A 23,095-nucleotide genomic window follows, 5' to 3' on the forward strand; every position below is an offset into this window, starting at 1 on the left:
GGGCCCACAACAACTACAAGCAGCTGAGCATTACAACAGCTGGCCAGGAGTGTAACTCAGCCTCCCTGGGCACCTACAGAGAGAGCAAACAGGCCACAGCAGAAGGATACACGTAGCCCACATAGGGGTCACCACTGGAACATTGAGAACTGAGGGAAGCACACTGGAAGCCTCCTAAAGCATCACTTACATAAGGTCACCTATCCAAGAGCAGGAGACGTAGCTGACCTACCTAATACGTAGACACAAGCACAGGGAAAGAGGCAAAATGAAGAGGCAAAAGAATACATTCCAAGTGAGGGAACAGGACAAAACCCCAGAAAAGGAACTAAGTGAAACAGAAATGAGCAACTTACCCGACAGAGTTCAAACAAAGAGTGTTAAGGATGCTCACTGATCTGGGGAGAAGAATAGATGAACTCAGTGAGAATGTCAACAAAGAAATGGAAGATATAAAAAAGAACCAATCAGAAATGAAGAATACAATACTGGAAATGAAAAATTCACTAGAGGGACTCAAAAGCAGAGTAGAGGATACAGAAGAACGGATCTGTGAGCTGGACGAAAGACTAGAAGAAATTACCCGAGGTGAACAGGTGAAAGAGAAAAGAATTAAAAAGACTGAGGACAGTCTAAGGGACCTCTGGGACAACATCAAGCACACTAACATCCGTGTTATAGGTGTCCCGGAAGGAGAAGAGCGAGACAAGGGGTCAGAGAATCTATTTCAAGAAATAATAGATGAAAACTTCCCTAACCTAAGGAAGGAAACAGACATCCAGGTACAGGAAGCACAGAGAGCCCCAAACAAGATAAACCCAAAGAGGCCCACACCAAGACACATCATAATCAAAATGTCCAGAATTAAAGATAAAGAGAGAATCCTAAAAGCCGCAAGAGAATGTCAAGTTACGTACAAAGGAAACCCCATAAGACTATCAGCTGACTTCTCAGCAGAAACCTTACAGGCTAGAAGAGAATGGCACGATATATTTAAAGTGCTAAAAGGCAAAAACTTACAGCCAAGAATACTCTACCCAGTAAGGTTGTCATTCAAAATGGAAGGAGAGATCAAAATTTTCCCAGATAAGCAAAAATTAAAGGAGTTTGTCACCAAGAAACCAGTGCTACAAGAAATGTTAAAGGGACTGATTTAAGGGGAAAAGAGAAGACCACAAATAGGAAAAATTATCTGTTTCCATGATTAGAACGTAATGGATACAAATGCACAACAAAGAGGTTAGATATGATATCAAGAACATGAGGGAGGAGGGGAGTTAAAGAGTACAGCTTTCAGACAGAGGTCAAACTAAAGTGACCATCAATTCTGTATAGAAGAAGAAAGGAACAGAGAAGGACTACTAAAACACTGAGGAAAAAAAAAAAAAGTTAAAAAATGGCAGTAAGTACATACTTATCAATAGCTACTTTAAACGTCAATGGACTAAATGCTCCAATTAAAAGGCATAGAGTGGCTGACTGGATAAAAAAACAAGACCCATATATATGCTGCATACAAGAGACACACTTCAGACCTAAAGACACTCACAAACTGAAAGTGAAGGGATGGAAAAGGATACTCCATGCCAATGGCAATGAAAAGAAAGCTGGGGTAGCAGTACTCATATCAGACAAAATAGACTTTAAAACAAAAACTGTAAAAAGAGACAAAGAAGGGCATTACATAATGATCAAGGGAACAATCCAACAAGAGGATATAACACTTGTAAATATCTATGCACCCAATGTAGGTGCACCTAAATATATAAAGCAATTATTAACAGACATAAAAACAGAAATAGACACTAACACAATAATAGTAGGGGACTTTAACACTCCACTTGCACCAATGGATAGATCATCCAAACAGAAGATCAATAAGGAAACATTGGCCTTAAACGACACACTACAACAGATGGACCCAGTAGATATATACAGAGCATTCCATCCAAAAACCGAAGAATACACGTTCTTTTCAAATGCACATGGAACATTCTCCAGGATTGATCACATATTAGGCCACAAAACAAGTCTCCATAAATTTAAGAAGACTGAAATAATACCAAGCATCTTTTCTGACCACAACGGTATGAAACTAGAAATCAACTATAGGAAGAAAATCAGAAAAGCCACAAATACGTGGAGATTAAACAAAATGCTACTGAACAACGACTGGGTTAACAAAGAAATCAAAGAAGAAATCAAAAAATACCTGGAGACAAATGAAAATGAAAATACGACATGCCAGAATTTATGGGATACAGCAAAAGCAATGCTAAGAGGGAAGTTTATAGCGATACAGGCCTATCTCAACAAACAAGAAAAATCTCAAATAAACAATCTAACAATGCACCTGAAGGAACTGGAAAAAGAAGAACAAAGCCCCAAATCAGTAGAAGAAGGGAAATAATAAAAATCAGAGCAGAAATAAATGAAATAGAGACCAAAAAAACAATAGAAAAAATTAATAAAACCAAGAGCTGGTTCTTTGAAAAGATCAACAAAATTGACAAACCTTTAGCTAGACTCACCAAGAAAAAAAGATTGAAGGCACAAATAAGTAAAATCAGAAATGAAAGAGGAGAGGTTACAACAGACACCTCAGAAATACAAAAGATTATAAGAGAATACTATGAAAAGCTATATGCCAACCAATTCGACAATCTGGAAGAAATGGATAAATTCTTAGAATCATACAACCTTCCAAAACTGGATCAAGAAGAAGTAGAGAATTTGAATAGACCAATCACCAGTAAGGAGATCGAAACAGTAATCAAAAACCTCCCCAAAAATAAAAGTCCAGGACCAGACGGCTTCCCTGGTGAATTCTACCAAACATTCAAAGAAGACTTAATACCTATCCTTCTCAAACTCTTCCAAAAATTGAGGAGGGGGAAGCTCCTAACTCATTCTCTGAAGCTGACATTACCCTGATACCAAAACCCAGACAAGGACAACACAAAAAGAAAATTACAGGCCAATATCACTGATGAACATCGATGCAAAAATCCTCAATAAAATACTAGCAAATCGCATACAACAATACGTTAAAAAGATTATACACCATGATCAAGTGGGATTTATTCCAGGGATGCAGGGACGGTTTAACATTCGCAAATCAATCAACGTAATACACCACATTAATAAAATGAAGAATAAAAATCACATGATCATCTCAATAGATGCAGAGAAAGAATTTGACAAGATACAGCATCCATTTATGATAAAAACTCTGAATAAAATGGGGATAGAAGGAAAGTACCTCAACATAATAAAGACCATATATGAGAAACCCACAGCTAATATCATCCTCAATGGTAAAAAACTGAAAGCCATCCCTCTAAGAACAGGAACCAGACCAGGATGCCCACTGTCACCACTCCTATTTAACATAGTACTGGAAGTCCTAGCCAGAGCAATCAGGCAAGAGAAAGAAATAAAAGGGATCCAAATTGGAAAGGAAGAAGTGAAACTGTCACTATTTGCAGATGACATGATTTTATATATAGAAAACCCTAAAGAATCCACCAGAAAACTTTTAGAAGTAATAAACGAATATGGTAAAGTTGCAGGATACAAAATCAACATACAAAAATCAGTTGCATTTCTGTACACTAACAACGAAGTAGCAGAAAGAGAAATTAAGAATACCATCCCATTTACAATTGCAACAAAAACAATAAAATACCTAGGAATAAACTTAACCAAAGAGGTGAAAGATCTGTACACCGAAAACTATAAAACATTTCTGAAAGAAATTGAAGAAGACACAAAGAAATGGAAAGATATTCCGTGCTCTTGGATTGGAAGAATTAACATAGTTAAGATGTCCATACTTCCTAAAGCCATCTATAGATTCAATGCAATCCCTATCAAAGTTCCAACAACATTTTTCACAGAAATAGAACAAAGAATCCTAAAATTTATATGGAACAACAAAAGACCCCGAATAGCTAAAGGAATCCTGAGAAAAAAGAACAAAGCTGGAGGTATCACACTCCCTGATTTCAAAACATACTACAAAGCTGTAGTAGCCAAAACAGCATGGTACTGGCACAAAAACAGACACACAGATCAATGGAATAGAATCGAAAGCCCACAAATAAACCCACACATCTATGGACAGCTAATCTTTGACAAAGGAGCCAAGAACATACAATGGGGAAAAGAAAGTCTCTTCAACAAATGGTGTTGGGAAAACTGGATAGCCATATGCAAAAAAATGAAAGTAGACCCTTACCTTACACCATACACAAAAATTAACTCCAAATGGATTAAAGACTTGAATGTAAGACCTGAAACTGTGAAACTTCTAGAAGAAAACATAGGCAGTACACTCTTCAACATCAGTCTTAGCAACATCTTTTCAAACAGCACCTCTGACTGGGCAAGAGAAACAATAGAAAAAATAAACAAATGGGACTACATCAAACTAAAAAGCTTCTGCACAGCAAAGGAAACCATCAACAGAACGAAAAGACAACCTAACAATTGGGAGAAGATATTTGCAAACCATACTTCTGATAAGGGCTTAATCTCCAAAATATACAAAGAACTCATGCATCTTACCAACAAAAAAACTACCAACCCAATTAAAAAATGGGCAAAAGACCTGAACAGACATTTCTCCAAAGAAGATATACAGATGGCCAACAGACACATGAAAAGATGTTCAAAATCACTAACTATCAGGGAAATGCAAATCAAAACTACAATGAGATATCACCTCACGCCCGTCAGAATGGCTATAATTAACAAGACAGGAAACAACATGTGTTGGAGAGGATGTGGAGAGAAGGGAACTCTCATACACTGCTGGTGGGGGTGCAAACTGGTGCAGCCACTATGGAAAACAGTATGGAGATTCCTCAAAAAATCAAGGATAGAACTACCATATGATCCAGCTATCCCACTGCTGGGTATTTATCCAAAGAACTTGAAAACACCAATTTGTAAAGGTACATGCACCCATGTGTTCATTGCAGTGTTATTCACAATAGCCAAGACTTGGAAGCAACCTAAGTGCCCATCAAGGGACGAATGGATGAAGAAGCTGTGGTATATATACACAATGGAATACTACTCAGCCATAAGAAACGATGAAATCCAGCCATTTGTGACAACATGGATGGACATTGAGGGTATTATGCACAGTGAAATAAGTCAGAGGGAGAAGGTCAAATACCGTATGATTTCCTTCATTAAGTAGTAGATAATAACAACAATAAACAAACACATAGGGACAGAGATTGGATTGGTGGTTATCAGAGGGGAAGGAGGGAGGGAGGAGGGTGAAAGGGATAATTCGGTACATGTGTGTGGTGATGGGTTGTAATTAGTATTTTGGTGGTGAACATGATGTAATCTATGCAGAAATAGAAGTACAATGATGTACACCTGAAATTTTTACAATGTTATAAACCAATGTTACTGCAATAAACAAAAAATTAAAAAAAAAAATGAACTGAGGTTGTGAAAATGCTAGAAAGAATAAAAAAGAATTTTTAAACTAAATCTAGAGGGTAGCTGTTTATCCCAAGCTCAATGTAAATATATTACAAAGAGAGATCAGGGTTACTCAATTTTTTTAAATTTGTTTTTATCTCTCATATTAAATACATATGATCTTAAGACTTGATTATGAGAGAAATGGACTCCAAAATAGTTAAGCAGACAGTAAGAGAAGACCTAGATGCTTTAAATGAATTCCCTTCTATGCCCAGAAATATATACGTTGCTTAACAAATCTATCTCAGCCCGGAGGCAAGCCTTTAGCTGTCACAGAGTCTATCCTTTGCCCCATTATGTGGCTCCATTTTAGCAACTTGGATGAAGACAAAGTTGTCATATTTTTTAATTCTGGATGTCAAAGTTGATAGGGATAGCCAATATGTAGTATGCCAGATCATATTTTACAAAGTCCTGATAGTCTGTAACGACGGATCAAATACATTCCTGTGAAAAAGACCCAGAAGGTTCAGCTTACTGCAAGTTCAGTACACGTGATTGTGTGCATGAGCGCTGCACTGTCTTAGGGCAGGGGATGGAATGGTAGACTAACCAAGGACAGGATCACTCATCAGGACAAAATTCCTGCTCCCAGGAATGAGAGAGTAGTCACGAGGACGTGGTAGATTTTGGACTGGGACAACATCTGAGAGTTCTAGAAGCAGATTTCAAGGAAGCCGACCTAGTTTATTTACAGACCTGGCCCAGTCCTTTGTCCAATTCATATTCTATATGAGTCTTGTAACTGCAGTTACTCACAACTCTGTTCCCTAGAATGTGCAGCAATACAATTTTTAACAACAAAAATGCCTTGAGCTTAGAAGAGGCCAGAAGGAGCATGGTGTACTGCAGTGATTTTCGACTCAAACATTTTTACTGAATATATTCCTGATACATCAACAAGAGGTGTTTTGAAAGGATTGATGAAGTACACTGATACCTCCTACATACAACTGGAACTTCAACACATGTTCACGAAGTGAATGAATGCATGAATGAATGTACGGATAAATGAGTTTAGCCTAACCGTCTCTATCAGTATGTATAGACCAATTCTGTCATTTTCCTTTTGGGAACCCTAAGATGTGATCATTCGGGGGAAATTCAATGTAAGTTCTATTTCCTATAATGCCTATATGACACAATACAGCACCACACCCAGATGACTCTAATATGGGCCACCTTTCAGTTGAAAACATTTCATACTGGAAAATTCTACCTCCTTAGAGAGTGATTGCTCAAGAACCCTATGCTTCAAAATTATCTAGCCACAGAAATTGTTGTAAGGGCACTTTAACCTCATTTAGCCAAACTTCCAAACGAAGACAAGCACTAATACATCTCTCAATAAACAGGAATTTTTAAAAACTAGTATAATTTTTTATAAGATTTTTTTAAAAAAATCAAACAACCAGATACACAGGGCCAATTACCTTGGCTTTTTTGAGCAGGTCCACTATATCGAGGTTCATGGACGCCAGTTCCCGGCTCGGCATGCTCTGCAGCTGTGTGATGATGAACAGCTCACAGATGTGCTGCAGTCTGGACACCTGGTACATCTCAGCACAGATCAGGAGACACATGGCCTGGAAAATGCCGGCTAATGCAAGAAGGGAAATAAGAGAAAAAGGGACAATAAAACAATTTCTTTTATGACCTAAAACCAAACAACAACAAAAACGCTGACTATATCATCCAATGTAGAATAGAATGCCTAGAAAGAGCCTTGAAGGAGTCAGCATCCTAAGCCTTCACAGTCAGAAGTGAATCTATGCACTGTTTTTTGTTTTCTTTTGTTTTGAATTCTCCGGAGAAGGAGATTCTACAATTGCCTTCATCAATTCCAGGGCGATGGGGTAATTCTTTCTGCTAGCTAAACTAAATGTTGGCAATTTTTCTTCTCCAGGCTTTAGCCCCAGTTTATTTGTTTTGTTTTTATTGTGATCAAATAAACATAACAAAATTTACCATTAACCATTTTTAAATGTACAGTACAGTGGCATTAAGTACATTCACATTGTTGTGCAATCATCATCATAATCCATCTCCACAACTTTTTTATCATCCCAAACTGAAACTCTGTGTCCATTAAACAATAACTCCCCATTTCCCTCTTGCCCCAACCCCGGCAATCACTGAGGTTTGTTTGTATTTTTTTAACAGTTCCCTATAAATCTGATGTTTCATGTATAGTAGTCCCCCCTTATCCACAGTTTTGCTTTCTGCGGTCAACCGCAGTTCAAAAATATTAAACAGAAAATTCCAGAAATAAACAATTTATAAGTTTTAAATTGCGCACAGTTCTGAGAAGCATGATGAAATCTGTTGCTGTCCAGCTCTGTCCTGCCCCCTCCTGCCTGCGACATGAATCATCCCTTTGTCCAGTGTATCCACACTCTACATGCTACCTGCCCATTAGCCTGCTAGTTAGGAAAAAACACAATATACATAGGGTTCAGTACTATCTGTGGTTTCAGGCATCCACTAGGGGTCTTGGAACATATCTCCTTGGATAAAGGAAGACTACTGTAATAAGGGGGGACTACTATAATTCTCTTTCTTATCCCTCCTATTCCTTACATTCTTTTGTAGCTAGGAACCAAGAACACTGTATATGATATTTAACATAATGAATAGATTACCTTCCTGCGATCTTCCCAATGAAAATATTCTAGTATCCAACTTAAATTTTTGATTATTCATTTTGACTCATTTTTCCCACATACCTTTTATCTATTTTTAAGGTGCTTTTGTTCCACAGTTATTATTGCTTTTCTGAGCATTTTTTTTAATTAGCAAGACAAAATCTGAAATTTGAAGCTTCAATTACCCTAGTGAGAGGATGATCGAGAAACCAAATTTTCTTATTATTTCTAATCTGGTCAAATTTTTTATTTAATATACAAATTTGCCAGTGTTGAAATAATAAAATAATGACACTTGTTCTGATAAGAAGCAATGCTTTCATTTTTATTAAGCAAAAATGATAAGGCCAGTCTTGAACACTGTAATTGGCCCCAAAATAGTCTACAGCTAGCTGCAAGACCAGAATTAATTCAATTTTAAAAAGAATTTTCTTTTTTGGAACTTCTGAAACCTTTCACTAGAGGGCTCATGACTTGTTTAAAACTTAAGAGATTTCAATAACAAACATAGGAAATCTTCCAAACCTGAAAATTAAAGCAGTAAACCTAAAGAGAGGTATGGTCTGAAATGTGTGTTTTCATTTTATATCTCCTGGGGTGCCTGGCTAGGGTCTGTAATCAAGGGCTCAGGCTCCTGTACAAAGCCAGCAGGGGCTTCTTCTAGTTGTGTTTGTGGTGGGAGCCATCTGGTGGCCGAGGAATGAAGATTAATCAAAGGGAAGGGCTTCCATGTCTGCAACGCAAGGCTCCAAGGCCCCTTGAAAGGATTTTGCAATTTCTCCAAGGCGCCTCCAGCTAGAGGAATCCTGCAAGATCTGTTCCAATCTGTAGCTGCCATAGATGGTTAGTTCCTGGTCAAAGATAGTCCTAGGTCAGTGAACAGGAAAATAAATCCCACAATCCACTGGGCATTCTGAATATCTTAGGAAAAGTTTTCAGAGAAGTCAGCTTTAGGAGAGTCTGACTTTAGGAGAAGTCAGTAGAAAGTCTTAACCCCACATCCTCTGGGCCAGAGAGATAACCAAGGGGGTCTCAGAATATTGAAAGTCCTTAAAAATGCCTCAATCAGAAGTTAGAGCCATAAGAGCTGTTGTCCAACCCTCTTCTTCTCCTGGAAGGGACCGTTCTCCAAGGAGCTCTCTGCCCCAATCTGTAGGATTAGAGTAGCCACTGGGTACGACCAGACACCTCCATTTCCAGGGCACCTACAGTGTCCCCACACTGTTGGTGCTGACTGGGACATGTGAACTTATGCCAGAGGCTGAGGGCCCATAAGAGGTACCCAATCACTGTTCTTCCACTTGAACTGACTGAAAATACATTGTTGTCCCAACACCACCTCCTCCTGCTTAGCACATTCCATAATGTCAACTCCAATAAACCTTAAATGAAAACAGATGTCACAGAAAGCAATTTATCAAAATGGGAGAGAGGGAAAGAAAGAATTGTGAGATATTATCTAACATTTATACTGCTCACCTGGGCAACAGGAGTCTGTGTATAGGTATTCTAAGAACGACAAAAAAGTCTCTTTGGAAACACCATAAACTGGAATCAAAACACTCTTTGCTTCCATGTAGTTCCCATTAAACATGGCCGCCATCACTTCACAACGGGCCACCAGGATGGCCCTGTGGGCTGGCACCGTCGTACCTGCAAGGTTCAAAAGGGAAACAAAGCTTAGTAAGATAAACTTGCAGAGGTATTATTCTAGCAATTTCCCTTCTAATTAGAGTGGTATTGTATTAGTCACAGCTAAGCTGATGTACAGAAAACAAATTTTGGGGTGATAACTAGCAGTAATTCAGAGACTTTCTAGTTTTTAGTTGAAATATAGAGTTCAAAGTTGACTTTGAAACCAACAATCTGCAAGTCAGGCAACTATTTGTTACTTAGTTTCTATTTCCTGAAGACAGAAACACTGAAATAGAATATTCAGCTTCATGTTTTTATAGCCAAATATCTATCCTTTCCAACTGGCTTGACATACCACCACCCACTCCTGCCCATGTGGTCCCAAGAAAACAACACCATTATCTCTCTTGGCCAACTCACAGAACAGTCCTGGCCCGGCTTCCCCTTGTCAGAAACAGGAAACTATAGGAAGTAAACTGTCCTCCGCCTGAACAGTCCATAGATCACAGCAGGAATGGCAAAGGAATCTCTCGTGGAGCCAAGGGGAGCATTTCAGACCTTATGGAAAATTTGGAAGGGGATGGCCTAGTGTCCTGCTGTCTCCCCAGCTTAGTGCCTCCCCAGGGAACCTCTCTTTCCTAAATGAACAATGCCTGCTTCTGGGAGAGCCAGAGCTACTTCAAATTTTAAAGACCCCTCAGCCACGTCCCTCACTGAAGCTCATTAAACTAAACTGACTCTAGGGAAAGTTTGCTAAGCCCTCCAGCTACTGCGCCACCGCATCAAGGCAGCACCAGATGGGACACATGTGGCCAGAGGCTCGGGGTGCAGAAGCAGTTCTCCCACTCCCACCACTTAGGAAACCATGAATCCACAGCCAGCCTTCAGTCCACGTAGATCAGTTCAATGGATCATTATCCAGTACCCACCATGTGCCCATCACCGTGTTTGGTACTGAAGATACCAAGATGAGAAAGAAAGCTGCCCTGCTTTGGAGCAGCAGTCAAGCTTTTAGCTGGGTGGAAGACACCACAACCAGTGTGAGTGACAAAGCTGTCCCCTTCCAAAAAGCAACTCTATGAGCCAAACTACTCTGCTCTGCCCAAGAGTATTCACCTATGCATCCCTAAAAATCTCATCCTTCTCTTGGGCATATATTCTTCTCTAAAATATGTACAGTTATTGGGTTCTTCACTCTCTTTAAATGCCAGCAAAACATCTTCTGGCTCAGAAAAAAAAGAGTTCCATCCAAGCCCAGTGACTTTCTCCAAAGCCAGTAATTCCTCAGGATCTATGAACGACACCCGACATTGCCAATTCTGAGCTCTCTGCTTGGCCCTGTTATTTTAGCGCAGGCACACCTCCCGCAAGAGCAGGGAGACCCGGCCGCTGAGCACCCCGACCAGTCATCACACCTACTGGCAGGCATCCTCCCCTCTCGGCCCTTTCCTCTCTCTGCCTCTTTGCCTTTAAGCCGCCTGCCCTCAACGTTACAGTGTCCATCGTTGAGGGACGACCAGTTTCCATGATGAAAGCACACTGGATATATTTGTATGTAGCAATTAACAAAGAATTCAAACAGGTAATGCAATTTGACTTATAATTTTAAGGTTTTAAAATCTTAAATAGGGTACCATGAAAAACAGAAAAGGAAAATTAGAAGCATGGCTTAAACAAACTAGATAACCCATCATTTGGGTTAAGCAGAGGGATTTAAGGCTGGCCAAAAATACCCAAGGGATAGTAGATGGGGAAGGAATTTGATTAAGTAACCTTGGAATTTTAACAGAAATTTTCCATTGATAATGTGGTTACAAAATCAACAATAATATACTCAGTACCTTAAAGCATTTTCAAGCCGATTTCAAGCTTGAAATTTAGTTCAGAAAACCATTTTTTCACCAGTTAAGAAAACATCAACTTCTGCTTCTCACCTTTTCCAACTGCTGTTTTGGTGTTATAAATTTTTCTATTGTGAAACTGTAATACAATACCTCAGTATAGTCACCTTTTTAAACATTGTATATAAACTGTATAAACATATATAAATACTGTTTAAAACATGCTGAATGAGCATAATGCAGTGTTTACATACTAAACAGCAATAGGATAAAGCTGAAGAATTACTCAAGTGGAAAAAGACATCAATTTTATAATTAAAAGATAAATGTGTTCTTTGAAAATGTCAAGGTCTAAAGTATCTTTCCTTTGTAGTACTTAATTGCTGTTACAGTTTTAAGAAACTTTAAGGAAAAGAGTTTTAAGAGTGAAACAAAACTTAAAATTTTAAGCCCAAGTTTTCTAGTAACTTTGCATAGATTATCAAAGTCTTTGCTTTTATTTTATACTAGAATAAAATACTACATTTGTCATACCTTCTTCACACTACTTGCCAAGTTTCAAAACTGAAATTCTTAGAATTGTTTTTGGTTTTATTCTGAAAACAGGAAACTTGCCTAGTTCAAGAGAGGTTGTACTACATAAGAAAACAGGGACAGAACGTAATTTTGTAAAGGTATTTTTTATGAGATACATATTCAAATGTCAAAAGGAAACTCATATCTTTCTATATCAGGTCTAACGTTTACCAAGTTCTAGAACTGCTATAGTAGCTTTTTAAAAAAATATTTAAATGGAAAAAGATACAAACTCAACAAATTGGGGGTGGTAGTAAAAAATAAAATTATATATAACTATCTATTACAGGGACAGTAAATAGGTTTCATATCCCATGTCAACTCTAGCCAGTTGTGGATGTCGGCCTGGAACATTTTAAAAGAAGGATTTTCTGCGGTCCTGGGTTCAGTAGGCCAAGTGCAGTGATCCATCAGTGTTGGCTGCCACTGCAGGGAAGGGGAGTGGAGTCTACCTTTATATGTACCATCTTAATCCCTGTGACCACTCTACCATGTAGAAATTAATATCCCCATTTTACAGGCGAAGAAATGAAGGATCAGAAATGTTAGATAACACAGCCAAAGCTATATATTAAGTATGCATCCAAGCAAGACCCCAATCAGGTCTTTCTAGGCCCTGTCACTACCACCTTATCAAGCTTAACACTAAAAAGGACCTTTCAGAATCTATATGGTTCACCTTCTCCATCTGTCAAATGAGAAGACTTAAGGCCAGACATGTGAAGTGACTTGCCCAAGGACACACATGGGTTGAAATGCAAAGCCAAGGCTGGAGTGAGAAAGCTCCAGACCACAGGTCCAGCCCTCAGGAGGAGGAGACAACTCTGCTGCCTTCTACAGACTGGAAGCTCCCCTCCCCCACTTTTCAGAAGCTAGGCTTGCCTCTCCTCCAGCTGAAGGCAGAGAAGCTGTCGCTAGACACTGCTTCCACTCATTCCTGCTTCTCACTGCTCCCGACTCCCAGGGAGGCCTTGGTTTTTGAGCTGGGGAGGCTACAAAGAGCACCACAGCAGCTGCTGCTCAGCATCAGCACTGGCTTACAACTAGCCCTTCCAGCCCATGACTGCTTTTCCTTTTCTCTTAATATAATATGTATTTTCGTGTGTTGCGCATCCTCTTTTGAAAATCTTTTCAGTAGGTTACACAAACACAATGTTTGCTATCAATGCAAATTATAAGCAGGTGTTAATGACTCCTACGCAAATTATAAGTAAATTTGGTCTCGTTAGCTTTCCTCTTTCCAAATCATTTTTCATGTATTTCAAGGTCACTCTTATTGTCCCATTCTCAATGTCCCACACTCACATTACAGACAGTGCTGACAGCAGCTTATCGGAAGGCACTTTGGAAAATTTCCGATTCATTGTTTGTCTTGGCTAGCGGCCAAAGTTAAAAGGAAACGAATCTTTCTGGGGAAAAATTTTAAATAGTAAATGACTGTTAGCTGCCATACCTTTCTACCATAAAATTAGAATTATATCTTCCTTTTAGTAATCCCCACCTCAAGTTCTACTTAGTTCATTCGGAAACAACTCTATCATTCTTGTGTAATTGAAGGTGCCTGACAACTCATTTTAAGATTATGCTTTTAACCTACTGAAGTGACAAAATTATCCAAGTGAATAATCAATAATGGGCATTAAAACAGCTCATCTTTATTAAAATTAAGTAGCAGTACTTTCCTACAGAGAGAAAAAGCAGCTCTCAGTTGCTCTGGTGATAATTCTCAGAGTGCTGTCAGGAATAAACGTAGCAATAGCTACAGACGCCTGATGTAAACCAGGCATGACCCTCAACCCATGGTTAGTTCCTTTTGCTCCAATAAAACGGAAGAGAGCTGAAAAAATAAGCTAGAGGCAATATAGTTTCAAGGGCGCTGGTCTCAGACAATTCAAAACCCTAGGATCTGAAATACACAAACAAAAATATTTAATGGGGTGATATTACAAATCACCCACCCATTGGTGGTCCCTAAAAGTTAATGAAGCATATTATATGGAGGAAAAAAGCTAAGGAAAATATAAATTTCTTTTCTTACTTTAATAAAATACTTCCCCAGAAGATTTTGTTGAAATGTAGGCAGTATTAACCTACATCCCACAATAAAGAAGAGTCATTCCTTCACCTAAAATATTCAAAGCTGAAATAGAAAGTTAGGTTAGAAAATAAGAAATAAAAATGAATAATGAACTTTGTAAAAACTGAAAGATACCTTGTATTTCGAAGACAACATCAGCAAGCATTGGTTTATTAAGGAAAAACTTGAGGGAAGTATTATAAAACCACAGAGGTTTTCTGGCTTGATAGGTTTTGCAATTCCTTAGGCAATTAATCTATAAGGAAAAACAAAAATACAAGGGGAAATGTTATACAATATGCTTTGATCACATACATGGGCTGGTTAGAGAGTTTGGAAAACTGCACTACATGTTTAAAGAAATAATTCTTACCTACTCTGTGACATCTCTGATCGCAGCTTTCATGGGAACTTACCCTGAAGAATTACATCTGCTCCCTGCGAATGAGCAACGCGGCTCTATGCAGCATTCAGAGCAGTGAATGAGTTGGCTAAGCGAAAACTCAACTCTAGGGCTGAGAAGCTGTGGGGTCCGATCTCATATGAATGCCTTGTAAAAAATGTTTACACATACTACCTGCTCATTTGTTCACTAATTAAGAAAGTACATACTACATAAAATTTTAATTTGTAATTAAGTAAAATACATATGTTTTCCCCATCACACCATGTCCTACTGCTTACTAGATAAAGATTAAAATACCTCAGAGTGATAAATTGGTGCATCTCCAACTTAATCTACAATCTTACAATCCTAGGTATCTTCCCTACCCCCAGCTAGGACTGCTGGACTCTATGAAAGGCTGCCTGGACCTCTGATCTGGAGTCCAGAGAACCTCTTCCATGACCACACCTATCTGTCCTCTAACATCTGCTCACTCGAGCTGGCGGCCTCCAGTAACAGTGCCTCTGTCTGACCTGGTGTCTCCAGCCCTCCTCTGCTCCCCACTCAGGACTGGTCGCTTTGTTTATCCCTTCTGTCATCTATCAGACATTCCTTTGTGCCAACTCCAGAAATCAACAGCCAGCCCCTCTTCCCTCACCTTCTACCCATTTCCACTGCTGAATCTCAGAACCTCACCTGGGTCAGGACTCTGACCTCTGCTTGACTAGGTAGGGAATTCAGAAAGCTTTATCCCTAAGAAGTAACGAGGCATATGACTTGAGCAATAGGAACAAATGGCACCTACTCCCTACTCTGGATTAATCTACTATGATGGGAAGTTAAAATGTTTGGTGAGAAGGAAAAAAATTTCATCCTTCCTCACTAGGAGGAAGAAACCACACTCCAGAATGATACCCATGAGCAAGACAGAAATGGATCATACAAATCCTGGTCCTATAAAGTATATTCTCAGTAACACCCATTGAAGGAGTTGGTGGAGAGGATTCAGGTGACTGCCACACATAAAGGAGAGTAACAGCCAAAAAAGCATCACAGAATTTGAGAGCTAGCATGGGCTTCCGAAATCATCCAGGTTATCCCTCATTTTGTAGAAAGCCCTGAGAAGACTTGCTCAAAGCCAGAGAGATAATTTGTGGCAGAGTCACAATTTAAATATATATGTTTCCTGATTCCCAATTCATTGTTACGTCCCTGTGTTTAACTCAATAAATAAGAGAGACCCTTACCCCAGGAAAGCACAGGAAGAAAGCACAGAAAAACTCTTCTCTCTTCCTGTGCAAAGGAGGGAATTTAGTTCAATATCATGGAGTCATACAGCCCCAAGCCTTCCCTTCCCCAACAAGAATTTGTTTTATTCTTGGTACTCAAAGGAATGACTGTGTTCAGAATCAGATCCAAGGAAAGGCTCGGGTTTAGAAGAAAGGCAACACATCTGTCCCAACCATTTATACAAAGATTATGAACTTGTATGTCATAAATACTATGTAGATGCATATTAGGTATGAATATAAATAGATACATAGACAGATGATGAATCTGTATAAACAGATTCCCTTGTCACCTATGTCTTGAATTTGAGGAAAAAAATGGGAGGGCAGAAGTTTGGAGAGAACACAGTGGTACATGATATACATTTTCACTGGTCCATAAATGAGTTAATCTAAAGAACTTTTGAAAAACAGAATGTAGGTTTACGTGCACATTTCTACAAAAGCATTCTTTAGCTGAATTAGATTGCAAAAGAGCTACCACTCTGCCATACACCTGTAAAACTAGACAGCTTCTGTATATCTGCTGAAATGTGTTATTAAAACAAGAAAAGAAATGTCTTGCCCCTTAATTCTATGTTATTTTGTTAAAAAAAAAGACCATTTTCTCAATTAAAGGATAATCAGGAATCTTCAAAAAGAGCTAGTACAGTTTTAAAATAGTAACTTAAAATGTTAATCACTTAGGTTGTAGAATTGACAAAGTCATCTGTATAAAAAAATTAAAGAAACAGTCATTTCTTCTTACATTTAATATAAACCTCTATTCTGCTAGGCATTGCACACAACTTACCTTTTTATCTACTGTGCCAATTTGTTTGTCACAGAATCTGAAATAAGAATACACTGGCTAAATTGTGTAGTGTAGTTGTCTTAAAATTTAACAAATTTACTTTTAAAGCCCTTACAGACTCTGTACAATCTGTTGCTAGAGTTTTAATGTGCACAAGTTTATGACCATATACAAAGTCTGTATTTTTATAACCTTTGAACCTAATGTATCATTTTGAACTTATACTAGATGAGAAATGAATCCTTAACTGTGCACCTGGTCAAACATTTCTCAGAACTCTTGAGAAAGGCACACAGAGAAACTGCCTTGCTCCTGAAAACTATCTGAACTTAAACTACGAGGAGTAAGAAAGCATCCCTTCCAACAAGCTTAACTGTAACCGGACACATTCAAGAGCCCTTCATTCTTGACATGGACTGCATATTCCCGGAGCCCCAGGGGAATGTTTCAGAGGACAGAATTCACAAATCAACATTTTACAGACATGACACACACATATTTTAATTCTTATATGAATTAAAATCAGAGATAGTGAGAAATAACGTGTTTATGTTTAAAATATTTAAATAGTAAAAAGAACAGACAATAAAAGTGTATATATTATTGACTCTTCTCATAACTCAATGTCATATTCATCATAGTATATCAGTTATAATTCAGAGAAAGTCAAAGTAAACTAACTTACAATAAATTAATTTACCTTTCCTGGTGTTTTTAAAATGCATTTGACTTTCTCAATTACACTTGAAACATCCCCAGAATCTTTCAACTTCTTCCTGACATCTTCTTCCAATTCTTCCCACTGGAAAGCACCTGTAAACAAATTAATATATATTGAATTTTTCTGTTAAAGCAGGAAGTAAGAAAAATAAATCTCCTATTAGATATCAATGTTCCCTTTTTTTTAGTATTTTCTTTACCAAACATATATCCTTATAATTACAGTAAAACATTTAAACAGCTCTCACTTTTTTTTTTTTTTTTTTTTGTGAGGAAGATCAGCCCTGAGCTAACATCCATGCCAATAGTCCTCTTTTTGCTGAGGAAGACTGGCCCTGGGCTAACATCTGTGCCCATCTTCCTCTACTTTATATGGGACACCACCACAGCATGGCCTGACAAGTGGTGCATCGGTGCACGCCCAGGATCCAAACCCGGGCCGCCACCAGTGGAGTGCGCGCACTTAACCACTACACCACGGGGCTGACGCCAAAACAGCTCTCACATTTTTAAAAAATCAGTTTGCCTTCCTCTAAATTATTTCTCAAAACCTGAAGTCTTCCTCCCTGAACAGCTGTTACCTCTCTATAGTAGGTGGTCAGCTAGTGATATCAGCAATGGCGAGATATGAGTTACCATCAGAAGTGGTCCAAAACCCAAATTATTTACTTGCCCTGGGTAAGAAGGCAGATGTGGTCTTTTCTAAGGTTGAATTAAATCATACTAATCATGGAGAGCAGTGACTACCATCAGGTGGAGGAATAAGCCGTAGGAACAGAATGCATTCAGAAGGTCTCATGCACTGTTGGGATCAGATTAGGATACTCCATAGCCAACTTTACAGAACCAACCTGAAGAAAGGAGCTAGATAATATTCTGATGAGCTACACAACCATGACATTGGAGCAAAATTACCCCACCTGGTCTTTCCCTCCCCTTGTCTTCACCCCAACCCACTTCCAAGCTATCGCTTCCTAGGCTCACTTCACTTCCATCTCACACTCTGTCAGCTCCTTTTCCTCCATGAAACTCCTATTCCGCGGTCAGCACAAGTGCACTTTTTCCCCAAGCACTCCTCTCACCTGGCCTGCAGCAACCTCCTGTCCAGCCTCCTGTTCCCTCGTGGCCTTTTCCCCATCGAATCTATCCCGTTACTCAATGCTCATAAGTTTCCAAACTGATCACGATATTCCAGAGATTGCCCCAATCCATCTCATGGCTTATAACTCCTAAAAATATAATTCAAAAAGGTGTAGTGTGGATGGGCATAGATGGGAGACCCAGGTTCAAGTTCTATCTCTGCCATTAATTACTGGTGTGACTTTAAGCAAGTCACTTTACCTCTCTAGGTAACTCCAGATCCTTTTCTAGCTGCTCGCAATCTATCTCTTCCGATGTTTCCCTTCCTGAATCCAGAACTTTGCCAGATGGCTTCACGGATATATGGGAGTGAGGAGGGCACATAATAAACATTTATTGAACCAGTGAGATCAGGCAATTGCAGCCAGCCTGTACCAATGAGATCCAAAGCTAATCTGAAGAGTCACATTGACAGTCCAGCGGCTCCGAGGCCTCACTACAGCTGAGCCCTGCAGCACTTGACACTTTTGCATATCTTCAAACTTCTCCTCACCTGGCCTTCAGTACTACAGTGTCCTAGGGGGAGGAAGAAGGTGAGGGGTGGCAAGCCCTGATTTGAGCATTTGCTATTTTTGTGGTGTAAATACTTTCACCATGGCCAAACTCAAGCTACCAACACGACATCGCAGAACACAGAACTTGGAAGAAAGAAACACAATCGGCTCTCACAAGCTGGTGCCAGCCGCCTCCAGCGCACCACTGCATCTTCCTACCTGTGATGACTCTTTTTCTGACTTCACTGTTAGCTCCCCTTCCTCCTCAAATTCCCAAAGGTGTGCAGTCTAGAACAAGTCTATGCTTTTTGTTTCCCTCTTCCTGCACTAATGATTTTTAACTTCAAGGTCGCATATTGTTTTCACAACCTGATAAATTCTTCAGATCGTTTCTCCATAAAATTTCCCATGCACACACAGACATTAAAGTCTGTATAAAAATGTGAGGAGTAGAAGCACCCCTTAGAAGCCAAGGGACCCCAGATTAAGAAAATTTACTCTATGCCAGTAATTCTCAACTCTAGTTGCACATGACATTTATCTGGAGACCTTTCATAAAATACCATCAAGAGGAGGTCTCATCCCCAGACCAATTAAATTAGAATTTCTGGGGCTGGGGCCCAGACATCAATTTTAAAAGCCTGCCAGGTTATTCTAATGTGCACTGAGTGCTGATGACTACTGCTCTTCCTTCAGACATTTCCTCCACCATCAAAGCCCAGGGTTAGTGGATGCAGCAAACTGTAGGTGTAGGCATTTTTGATTGTCTACACTCGTGCCTGCTAAAGGAGAGCACAGATAATGTAACTAAAGAACCCGTACACAATATCTCCATTCAGAAGATTATCTGAAAGAAAGCAAGCATCAGATCTTAACACAGGGGATTAGTAGCAGGGAAATCCCTACAGGCCACAGATGTGTTTGAGAACAAACACAGAAAGATCCAGTAACTGAAAATGAAAGTAAGACTAGTTCATAAGGACACCCTAATGATCAGGCTGTTTTCAGAATTAGAAACCCTAATCAAATCATCTTTGACACTTTTAGGTCCTAATAAAGCAACAATCCTTAGACTAGGATTTTCTTTTCTTTTTATTGTGATAAGAACATTTAACATGGAATCTATCCTCTTAACAGTTTTAAGTGTACAATACAGTATTGTTAACAATAGGCATGATGTTGTCTGTACAGCAGATCTCTAGACCTTAATTGTCTACATAACTGACTGAGATTTTCCTTGGTTAACTTCTCCCAGCATTTCTGAGACTCTTAGAGAGCATGGTATACCACGCTGTGTTTTTAATGCAGTGCAGAAAAGAGCATGCCACAGAATAATTCCAAGAGCTGGAGCATACTATGCAAACTGAACATGAACGCTCGTCCACATATTCATTTACTCTGGCAGCATTTCAATAAGTGACGTGAAATTCTAAGAGCCATCTGTGGCAGGAAGAGCTCAAAGCTAAATTCTTGAGGCTCTTAGAAATATTTCAATTCCTAACCATCTGAGATCGTGTGACTCAGGAATTTGCAGGCATAAAGACTGTATCGGGTATTGTAAGAATGTCACAATTGTATGCCATTTAAGGATTACTCCATGAAGATCAGGAAACCGCTGGCCTCACTTTTCAGATTAATCCTTCTCCTTTAGTGTTAGCCATTAAGTAATTATACATTATGCAGTGTTAGGTGTTATCCAACAGAAAATTAACACGCACACAACAGACACTTTTACTACATCTATTTGCTCAGAAATCTGAATAGGAAAATAAACTGAAGCTTTATATACAGGTGTAAAGTGTTAGCCAGATTAGTAAACAGGCCCTTCCCAAATATAAGATCTAAATGTCCATGGTGACACAATATATATAAAATTTCAAATGCCTAAAGATTAAAAAAAAAAAGTATGCTATCTAAATATTAAGACATTCTTTCTAATTTGGTTCATTAAAAAAAAAAGGCAGGAGATAGGTTTAATAGGGTTTTTCAGCCCATGTTTGCTCAGGGCAAATATTGCTGAGGGTGCCATGTCACGGAGTTCTACCTCTGTATTACCAACCCAGCTGACGGGAGTACAAACAGCTCCTGTCTTCCCTGACATAACCAGAGGGCAGGCCAGGGCTTCTGTGAGCAAACCATTGCATAACTGGGTCTGAAAACTTGTGCGCTGTTCAAAAGTTTTTAAATGTTCAACAACAACAAGAGAAACAAACCAAAAAAACCCACAAGCCTGTCCTCTTGACTGAAGTCTCTGAGAAAAAAAATGTAGGTTTAAAATTTTGGTTGATTTGATAAAAAATATTTTTAAAAAAATAGTAACCTATTCATAAAGACTAGAGGGAAAAACAAACATCAATAAATGTTTAGATATTTGACAGTAGGAATCTGGTTGATTTTTCTTCTCTTTTCTGCATTTTTCAAAATTGTACTGTGCAAATACAGCTTTAATATCTTTTTAAACATAAACATAATGTCACTTTTGCTTGAGTCTGAGGTTACACTCTGTAAATAATTAAAGAATAAGTAATAGGTACCTGCTGAAGCATTTATTTTCCCTTCTCCTCAACCAGCATCAGGGTCTCCCTGTAGCCCCAGGTCAATGGCCTGTGGCCCTGCTCATACCTGACACCACCTCCTTGTGACATACGAGGAGAGAGCAGAGCAGAAATGCAACAGCTCAGTGGCAGATTAGAAAGCCTGTGCTCAGAACCGGTCAAGGGCTTGTAGCTCAGCAAGCTCACTTTCTCCCCACTCTATGCTCTATGCCCCTCTGCCCTCGAATCGCTATTCCCAGGCTCGCTTAGTTTCCACCCAATCACTAAGCATCTGCTTTCAAACCCAACTTCATGCTGGGGCTACAACAGGGCACCAAGAGCCCCAGCTCCAAATAGCTCTGCATCAGTCAGTCTTGCAGCTGACCCTTGACTTTGTGCTCTGAGACTGATAACTGGATTCCTCTCCTGGGCCTCCAGGTTGAATTCCAAGCCCTTATGCCCTCCATGGCTGGTACCCCGTTCTTCCCAGAACAGGTGTTGCAGCTGCTTGTAGTCCAGCGCATCAGCATCACCTGCGAGGCTGTTGCAACTGCAAAATCTCATGCCCCACTCCAGGCCTACTGAATCACAATCTGCACATTAACAAGATCCCCAGCTGACCTGTATGCACTTTAAGGTTTGAAAAGCACTGATCCAGATGATGGACAAGCTGTCACACCAACCACTTGTTGTGAGAATATTGGCTTTCCTGAGGCTGATCTCCAGAGTAATGGGGACTCCTGACTGGATACCTGTCTTGCCTGCTCTATTCCATCCTCCTACCATCACCAGAGATGGGCTTTCTAAAGCCCAGTCTGATCATGCTTAAAATTCTAGAACAGCTTCTAAGAACAGCAGGAACAGCTCCCACCAGCCGTGCCAGCCTCATCTATGAGCTATCACCTCCCACGCTATGCTCCAGCCATGGGACATTACCTGTGGTTCCTGGAAAACAGCAGTTACCAAAGATTATATTTCCTTAATGCAAATTTCCCAATATATTAATTTCTTTCATATAGCATTAGAATGAACACAAATAACTTATGAGAGGTAACTGACTCTGGGGAAGGGGGCTGGAGGATAAGGAGAACTTTTTCTTTTCTTTCTCTTTTTTTCCATCTGCATGTATTAATTTTGCAATTATAAAAAAATCACTCCCTAGGAGAAAGACAAGCAGGCACTGTCATTGGAGATACCTCTAGCTATTTTACTGCTACCATATTAGAGAGGATATAACTGACCTCAAAGTGTTCCATGTGCCTTTGAAAGTACTCAATGGCTATTGTGAGAAACTTGCTGAATAATTCATAATTTCAACAGTAAAATCATTGAAAAGAAAAGCCAAACACTTCCTTCATGGTTCTCTAAACATAGCATTTAAGACATTTTTTTCTTTTAACATGTAAACATTTTGGTCTTTCAAAATTAGTCTTAAATTCTGAACTGTGCAATTCTAAG

The 23,095-nt window shown here is 39.2% G+C and overlaps 1 protein-coding gene across 1 annotated transcript in view; it reads right to left on the reverse strand.

The window, feature by feature from the left end:
* Positions 1 to 23,095, reverse strand: part of RHOBTB3 (Rho related BTB domain containing 3) — a 59,461-nt gene that overhangs the window by 13,128 nt on the left and 23,238 nt on the right. The window contains exons 7-10 of the mRNA XM_004420358.3: positions 17,450 to 17,562; positions 14,418 to 14,538; positions 9,633 to 9,806; positions 6,942 to 7,108 (exon numbers count right to left, since the gene is read on the reverse strand). Coding sequence (XP_004420415.1) covers positions 6,942 to 7,108; positions 9,633 to 9,806; positions 14,418 to 14,538; positions 17,450 to 17,562 — 575 coding nt within the window. The remainder of the gene's footprint in view (positions 1 to 6,941; positions 7,109 to 9,632; positions 9,807 to 14,417; positions 14,539 to 17,449; positions 17,563 to 23,095) is intronic.

The sequence above is a fragment of the Ceratotherium simum genome, chromosome 4 (genome assembly GCF_057802395.1).
Source record: "Ceratotherium simum simum isolate JZ-2026a chromosome 4, ASM5780239v1, whole genome shotgun sequence".
Taxonomy (NCBI): domain Eukaryota; kingdom Metazoa; phylum Chordata; class Mammalia; order Perissodactyla; family Rhinocerotidae; genus Ceratotherium; species Ceratotherium simum.